The 8,358-nt window shown below is 52.2% G+C and overlaps 2 protein-coding genes across 2 annotated transcripts in view; one reads left to right on the top strand and one right to left on the bottom strand.

Moving 5' to 3' along the window:
- The first annotated feature begins 1,721 nt into the window (after positions 1-1,721).
- Positions 1,722-5,960, top strand: LOC103916274 (acidic leucine-rich nuclear phosphoprotein 32 family member B). The gene is made up of 6 exons (XM_009323245.1): positions 1,722-1,867; positions 2,407-2,529; positions 3,602-3,800; positions 4,130-4,251; positions 4,689-4,743; positions 5,606-5,960. The coding sequence occupies exons 1-6, from the start codon at positions 1,808-1,810 to the stop codon at positions 5,692-5,694; spliced, it is 648 nt and encodes a 215-aa protein (XP_009321520.1). The 5' UTR covers positions 1,722-1,807; the 3' UTR covers positions 5,695-5,960.
- A 537-nt stretch (positions 5,961-6,497) lies between these two features.
- ZNF414 (zinc finger protein 414) overlaps positions 6,498-8,358 on the bottom strand; it is a 6,998-nt gene continuing 5,137 nt past the window's right edge. Inside the window, exon 5 of the mRNA XM_009323412.1 lies at positions 6,498-6,518. Within this exon, the coding sequence (XP_009321687.1) occupies positions 6,498-6,518 (21 nt within the window). The remainder of the gene's footprint in view (positions 6,519-8,358) is intronic.

The raw sequence follows: 8,358 nt of genomic DNA, 5'->3' as shown, positions 1-8,358 counted from the left end.
GGGCCGGGCTGGCAGCCCCGCTCGCCGCCTTGCAGTGAGATAGGCTGGCGGCTGTCACTCGGCTTGGGGACAGGTCGCCGTGTCGTGGCAGCGTGCGGCTGTGGGCAGCTTAAAATCAAGCGTGAGGAAAATGGGTTGTAAGTGGAGCTTTTAGTAGAGATTAAAGATGCTTTGTGGATGGCAAAGGGATTTGCAGGACGAGAACGATTTGAGGAGTAGAAGCGTCCCTCAGAGGCTGCGAGCTGCGGGTCTCCTCTAGTTTGACACCAGGAATTTGAGCGATTGGCACGCTGCAGAGGCGAGCAGGGCCGGAGCGTGCGTGCCCTGGGACCAAAGCCGGTGTGAGGCAGCGTCGCTGCTGGAAGAAGCCATCCTGGCTGCTTCGTCCTGCTGCAGTGCTTGCTCTGCGATCCAGGGCAAGGGTCCGCTCCGGGTTAAAGCTGGTCTCGGCCAGGTTAGTTCATAACGTGGTAACGTTCAGGCTCGCCTCTATGCCCGCACCAACAAAGCGACAGCGGGCTGGCTTTGGCCGCCTTTACACCCACCGTGGTGACAGAGTCTCGGTTCGGTTGGAGGCTTGTCTGGAGTGTTGGGAGCAAAATGAGCTCAGCTGCAAAACTCCTGGCTGAGCCTGTTTGCTGCTCAACTCGGAGCCCTGACCAGCGATGCCACTTCTGGAGTTTTAAGCGTTAATTTGTTTGGAGCTTGTACTGCGAAGATGGCACGGCAGCTCTGAAACTTTGCTCCCAGTAAGGCAAAGTGGTTTTAAAATGACTCCCTAATAGTTGGCTGATCTGAGCAAGAGAGGGAAAATGGGAGCGCTGTAAAGGAGGAATTTGGAGAGTATCATGAGCCTTCTGGCCAAGGCTGATTTTTGCATCTTGCTGTGAAGAACGTGTGGGGTAAAAGCAAGTTTTGGAAGTGGCCTGTGAGAGCTGGGGCTTGAGCACTCACCTGCGTGTTGGGGGAGAAGGGGATGCCGGGTGTGTTTGCCTTCCAGGTGTTTAGGGGGGGGAGTGGTTCTGTGCTGGTGCTTCATGGTCCTTATGCCGCAGGGGGGTTGATTTCTGTGCTGAATTGCCGGGTAGCGATGGCTTCTGTGTGTGTAGTCTGTGCTGGGCAAAATATTAGATGCCGTCAGTGGTCGTGCGCTACGAGCCTGAGGTTGAGCTCATCTGCTTAGGGGCCTGCCTAGGCAGATGTGTCACCTCTGCACGGAGACTGTCACAGAGGAAACGAATCCTCTGGAGGCAGGGTTTCCAGCACCCCAGTGGCGTGGGGGAGAAAGTTGAAGGGGACAAAACCAGATGACCTTGTTTGGTCTCTTGTTAGTGAAGCCTGAAGCGCGACTGAAAGCTTTTTGATGCCTTGTGCGTGAAACGTTTTGATGGAACCTCATGGTTCAACCCTTAATGCTTCTTAGTGGAGAAGGAGGACCTTGTTGGAGCCACAGGGTGTGGGGTGGTGCAGCAGTCACATGTTGCATGGCTCGTGCTTAAAGGGTGAAGTCCTAACCACCGTGAGGGATTCTCACCTTGTACCCTTGCAAAAGTTATTTGGCTTTAAGATCTTGCGTGTCCCTTAATGTGAGTAAGGAGGACCTTCAGACACACCTGCTGCTTTGAAGTGTCGGTCAGTCCGCCTGATGCCAGCTTGACAGACTCGAGGTGAGACTTAGCTGGGTGTGATGACAGCTGCTGGGTGTCTCTGTTGGCAGGTGAAGGAGCTGGTTCTTGATAACTGCCGTTCGGACGATGGGAAGATCGTTGGGCTCTCTTCAGATTTCGAGAACCTGGAGTTCCTCAGCATGATCAACATCAACTTGCTGTCCGTCTCCAATCTCCCCAAACTTAACAAACTCCGGAAGGTGAGTCAGACCTGTGGTCCCATCTCCAGCAGTCCTTGCTCTGAGACTTCTGCTATCCTGTCCCCGGATAGCAGGGACAGTGACAGTTGTTTTTCCTGCGTTTGCCAGAAAAAGGCCATTTGATTTTGCTTTTTCCACTGCAGCCTACAACCTGAGCAAGTGAGAGAGGTGGTTTTTTAGTATGCAACAAAATGCTTTTGAGCTCGTTGTACGTTTGGTGTCCTTTCTCTCGCTTTTGCTGTTGTGCTTCTGTCAGAAGCTTCAGTAACATCATAAATATTTTGGATTTTAGAACATGCGGTTACAGCTAAGAGGACATGTATCCTTGTGTCCTGCAGTACGGAGGTGGCTGGGAGTGCTGCGTTACTGCGGGAAAGGGGTTTCAAGTGAAAACTTGAACTGCTGCTGTACGGCATGGTCTAACGAACAGGGTCTGGAACTTGGGTGCCCATTGTAGTCCAGTTCTCAGGGACTGGACTTTTATTCCCCATGTCGCAAGCCGAGACACTTTGTGACCATCTGATATTCCCTTCTGGCAGCTGGAGCTGAGTGATAACAGGATTTCTGGTGGCCTTGAAGTTCTAGCAGAGAGAACTCCTAACCTGACACACTTGAATCTAAGCGGCAACAAGATCAAAGACATCAATACCCTGGAGCCCTTGGTGAGTGGAAGGCTGTGCTGGAATCTAAGGGATGACGTTGTTTCCTTTGGGGAGCGTGTCTGTGCAGCAGAAGTCCAACGTCTTGGTAACTGTTCCAACAGCACTTCGTGGTTCTGATGGGAACAGATGAGTGGGTCCAATTTGAGGCTGGGCTAATAGTTAATGGCTCCTCTGTCTGGAAAACCAGCAGCCAGTTGCTAAAAGAAGCATGAAATTGGGCTGGATGAGTAAAACTGTGGATGCAGTGCTCAGTGTCCATCTGAGAAAGGACCGTTAATGGGTCGGATGCAGTTTGAGGTAGGTGGCACCTGGGGTGTCATGGAGATGAGTTGCTTGGACACCAGTGAGGGTGTGCATTGCATCAGTCCAAAGGTGCTGTTGTGCTGGGCTGGGACCCTCTCGCCTTGGGTGCTGTGACAGCATGCGTTGCAGGGGCTTCCCCTTGCATCTGAACTGCCCCAAAGAAGGCTCTTGCCTTGTGATCCTGTCTCTGTGGCTGAAAGGTCTGATCTGGGGCATTTGCCTCGTTAGCTGCTGTCTTTGGTCACTCCATCCCCTCCAGAAAGAGCTTGAAACTGTTTTACTCCTCCTTCGCTTGACCTGGTACACGGTTCGATGGCCTGACCGGGAGAGCTGCCGTGGCTGTGCTGAAAGGCACACGGGGTGCAGTCTGCAGGCACTGCGCTTTGGTCTCCCTGCGTTGTGCTCTCGGGTATTTTGCCTCACGTTTTGGGCAGGATGAGTCTGGCTCAGTGATCCCTCCTGCTGGGGGAGCTGGGCTTTCTGTCCTTGTTGCCCACCCCGTTCAGAAGGGAGTAAGATTTGCGAAAGGTTTCACAGGGAGCTGGCTCCAAGGAGGGGAAACGAGGACAGAGGAGCTGAAAAGAAGCCTTCTTTGCCTACAGTTAGCGAGAGCAATAACTCCTCTCCATCTGAGGAGCACATGGTGCAAATAATGCATGCAAAGACACTTCTGTACTAGATCTGGGTAGCAAACCATCTGTCCTCTGATGGCTGCCTGATCTTCAAACGGTGCCAACTTGTAAATAATCTAATGAATTGATCTTTGCAGAAAAAGTTGCCAAACCTGCATAGTCTGGACCTCTTCAACTGTGAGGTGACGATGCTCATCAACTACCGGGAGAGCGTGTTCACCCTCCTGCCCCAGCTCACCTACCTAGACGGATTTGATGCTGATGACCAGGAAGCCCCCGACTCAGACCCTGAAGCAGATGGGGATGGACTGGAAGATGAGTATGAGAATGGGGAAGGTGAGGACTTTCTCCTCTTGGTTTTCTTGCTGGGGAACAACCCCTTTTTCCCTTCTGCATGGTCACGTTGCTAAATCAATGGTGATTATAACTTGCCACTGAAGTAGGGGCTGTCTGGGTAACCCCGCTCCCTCCTTTGGCAGGCTGCCTAAGGAATGAGACTTGCTGGAAGCTGACGGGGCTCGTTGCTGGCACTCCTCGTGCGTGCTTGTTCTGTGTGCTTTCCCGCCCATTGCTCACGTGGCACTGGGGTTGGAGGTGCGAGCGTGTTGTCTGGGAGTAGCGAGTATTTGGGAACCGTAACACTTACCTCCCTCTCCTTTTGGTAGAAGGTGAGGAAGAGGATGATGATGATGAGGAAGATGATTTGGATGAAGAAGTCATTGATGATGAAGAAGACGAAGATGATGATCTGGAAGGTGAAGAAGAGGAGGACGGAGTAGATGATGAGGTGAGGCTTTCTGTCATCGGTACAAATCTGCAGCGCCACGTTGCTATGTCTGGTAGCGCGTTTGTCCCTTGATCTGGTGACCCATCTGACCAGATGTCACAGATGCCTCTTTGTGGGCAGATCTGAGGAGTGCCGTCGTGCGCTCTGGCTTTTCCCATACACCTTTTGACTCGTGGTCCACAGGGTTTGCCAGTTCAGACTTGTTTATTGCTTGGCCTGGTACTTCCCGTGGCTTCAAGTGATAAAGCCGTACAGCCCCCGTCGCGGGGATGCAAGAAGCTATTTAGGAACCAACAGCTTCTCCCTGCTCGGCTTGTACCTGCCACCCTGAGGGTAGAGTAGGGTGGGAGCAGAGTTGAAGGAAGATGTTGCTGTGGAATTACACCTTGCTGATGGGATTGTGGTTCTTGCAACAAAGCATCTTGTTTTGACTCCAGGAGGAAGATGAAGAGGAAGATGGTGAGGATGATGAAGAAGATGAAGCTGATGATGGTGAGTCGAATCCTAACAAACGAAGTGCTTGCGAAGCTGCCTCAACAGTCTCACACATTTGCTGGTTTTGTAGAGCTTCCCAAGCTTCGGTGCAGTGCTGTTGTTGCCTGCAGCTTTTCCCTGATAGAAAGTGCAGCGTTTCGGCTTACGGGCACCGCTGAAGTTGTTGCTTGTGCCTCAGCTGACGCTTGAATAGTGGTTATAACCAAAGGGTCACACAGCGGTGATGGGGAAACAGGTTTCAGTACCTCCTAATACCAACCAAGCGGGGTAAGCCTGCCAAATATTAAAGAAGCAAATTGCCCAGAAAACCAATTCTAAGTAGCTCGAACTGGTAGTCGGTGCAGGAGCAGGGCTTCTGTCACAGAAGCTCGTGTTAGCAGTGTGCGTGAGGAAATGCTCTTGGAGACACGTTCCTCTCCTCTCAGCTGTAGAGAGGAGGGAAGACCCGAGCTTCTTGACTTGAGTCCAGACTCCTCTGGTTGTAACAAACTATATGAGTGAATGTTGACAGGATATAGTGGCTGGCGTGACTTCAAATGATCTTGTATGAGCTTGGTCAGAAGTGACTGAATTCTGCAGATGCTACATTTTTGGGGGTGCTCTACAAAAAAGCCCGTTTTCAAGCGGCTGTTGAAATGTGGGATGCTTGGAGAGCATAGAAAATATTTAATCTCTCGTGATAGTGCAGGCTTTTCAGGGTGCCATGAGAAACTGGGCAGGGTGGATCTCCGCTCCGTAATGGTGCCAGTCTAGTCTGTGCTTGTTCACCAGCAAGCTGTGGCTGACGCGGCTTGAAGCCACAGTTCAAATGCTGTTCCACAAGACTGAACAGAGCTTCACGCTTCGCCTCTTTTTGCAGACCTTCCGCGAGGGGAAAAGAGAAAACGAAATCTAGAGGATGAAGGAGAGGAAGATCCAGACGATGAAGAGGACGATGAGGATGACTGATCCGAGCGAGCCAATCAGTTTTACAGACTATGACTGTGCTTGTCTTAACCTCCCCGTTGTGTCTATGTGAGACTGTAAATCCCCGTCTCCCACTCCTCCCCCCTTTGTATGGCTGCAGCGTCCACAATATATTTTTTTAAGATGTAGAATACTGTAGGCATTCAGGGGAATCTTCCATACAAGGCTCACTTTCTCACAAGTGTCTCATGACCAAAGGCTTTCTCCGTTCTGTGGTTTGTGCAGCAGTTTGCAAAAAAAAAAAAAAAAAAAAAAAAAAAAAAAAAAAAAAAAGAAAAAAGAAAAAAAAGAAAAAAATTTCCTCCTAGGGTATCTTTCGTGTCTGAAATCAGCCTTGCCACACTGGACCCAGAGCTCCAGCTCGCCACCCTGCCTGACAGCAAAGAAGGCGTGTTTGCTATCCGCATGCCCTCAGACCAGCTTTCTGAAGACGCTTGAGCCATCTTGAGCAGTGGGTGCAAATCTGGTTCATCTAAATGGACTCAAAGCGAATGATCGCTGAGGTCTCTCTGATCAGATATAATGGTGATGTGATCTCTGGAGATGCTTGAAGATACTTTAGTGCTGGGGATGTGGGGTGCCTGGGGTGTTGGGGAGGGGGGGTTGGCTGCTTGCAAGACCTGGTACCTCTGACAATGCACCTTGCAGTAGCCCTGCACTTGCTTTCCTATTTTTTTATAAACTGGAATATTTTTCCTGGTGGCCACCTAATAACTTTCGCTTGGATGTCCAAGTAAGTCTGATTTTTGCGGCTGTGAGCATCTTCGCTGTGATGAGGCTTCTCGTCACCCCGTAGCAGCCTCTGCCTTTAGGAAGAGATAGGAAATAGCAGGTTAAGGGATACTGCACTTCTGTCAAACTCCATTTCGCACTGTACAGAACACGTTCAACCAGTATCACTGTGATGCACCTAACTCGGCGTTCCCCGGGAGACTGTGTTAGCCTATATATTCTCAGGGTCCTTCTGCTAGCCAGTTCCAGCTCTGGACAGTTGCCTCAGCGCTAGCCTGGTGTACGCATCCTCCTCCTCTTCCCTTTTCAGCATGAAGTGCATTGATCAGAAATCCAGCTCTCTCCCACTCGTGTTTATGCTCTGCGGGAGCGCAGGTGGTGCCGCAGAGCACGTGTGTCGTGTCCCCCCCCCCAACCCTGCGGTGGCTGGAAGGAGGAAGGGGGGAATTCAGCCAGGTGTAGCTCTCCGCCAGAGGGTTTCTGACCCCTTTGCCCACCCTTCCTCTGCCTGGAGGTGTTCAGCCGGCCCATCCCTTAACTTCTGGGGAGAACTGGCCCCGTGGCATCCCAGGGATGGTAACTGCTCGGTGCTGGGTGCCGGAGAGCTGTGCTGGGGCGGGAGTAACTGCTGTTCCTCCTGTTGAGGCTCTCCACGGGTGCAGATGCACTGGCACTTTGTGGCGTTCCCGGTGGTTGCCCTGGGCAATCTGTCGGCACCCGGCGTTCGGAGGTGAGACTCGCAGCGGTTCCTTCAGAGGAGTGGTGTGTGTTGCAGCACATCCGAGTTTCTGTTGCTTTGTTCTGTTCTTGCTGTTGTCTCTTGCATTGTACAGTAGCTGTAACCATTCGGAGAAGAACTAGTCCTGTAAAATGCAAACTGAGTAACTTATAAATGTTAAAGGAATTTTTAAAAGAAATTTCAGAGCAGCAGTTACTTCTAATTTTTCCCTGCATTTTTAGCAGATTGTATGGATTTTATATTAGCCTAGTAACTGTCAGGTTTTGATTGGTCAGACTAGTCCCAGAAATAAGGATCTCCAGCCCTTTTGTATCTTTTGTTACAAAATTTGGATAAAACTTTTAATAAAGACTTCTGTTTTTAAAAATCCATTGCAATGAACGTTGTCTTCGCTGCCTCTGCTCTAGGAACATCCGAGCTGCAGCCAGCCTGCAGGGACACTTGGTGGAAGTTTTGAGGCAGTTTTTCTTGAGTCTCTCCTGGGAGCGGGGACTGTCCTGTGCCCCCAGCATGGCCTGGTTTTGCCCTGAGCCCCAGCTGGGTGGATGCTCGGTAAGTGCAGCTTGGCTGGTGGGGCTGATTTGGGAACGCCAGGGCTGCTTGTGGGGTGGGGATGGGGACGGAGTGGGGTGGAGTGGCACAGACCATCCTCATGCAGAGGAGTCCCAGCACGAATGCGTCTGCAGGACGGGATGGTGCAGCCCCTGCTGCGCTCCGCTCTCTGCCTTCGGAGCCAGGCTCGCAGGGTCAGGGAAAGGTTGGGGAAGGGACCCACTGCTGGGTTTTAGGGTAGGCATCTGCGTTCTGCCCTGGAGGAGGAAACTGGGTGTTCGGGCACGAACGCAAGTCAGGGAGGAGGAACCCCACTGCAGGCTGGGCTGGGGGTGTCGGGGCAGCTGCCTGTGCCTGCTGGGGCTGGAGGGGCCTAAGCTGCGCCCAGGGCCACAGTGCTCCCCCCTCACTGGGGGCTCGAGGGGTCCCTCACCTTGCTGGGGCTGCGTGGTCCTGCTCTGGCTCTGTAACAAGTTGCTGCTCCATCAGGTCTTGGCAGCCAGGGGCTTCAGCTCAGGCTTCTCGCTTCAGCACGTCTGTCCTCCCTGGGGGGAGGGTGTCCGTGCTGGACGGTGGGGTGGCAGCCGGCAGTCCAAGTGCGTGGACCAGAGCCGGAAAGCGCA

The sequence above is a fragment of the Pygoscelis adeliae genome, unplaced genomic scaffold, assembly GCF_000699105.1.
Source record: "Pygoscelis adeliae isolate BGI_AS28 unplaced genomic scaffold, ASM69910v1 Scaffold590, whole genome shotgun sequence".
Taxonomy (NCBI): Eukaryota; Metazoa; Chordata; class Aves; order Sphenisciformes; family Spheniscidae; genus Pygoscelis; species Pygoscelis adeliae.
This window is presented reverse-complemented; position numbering and strand designations above follow the sequence as displayed.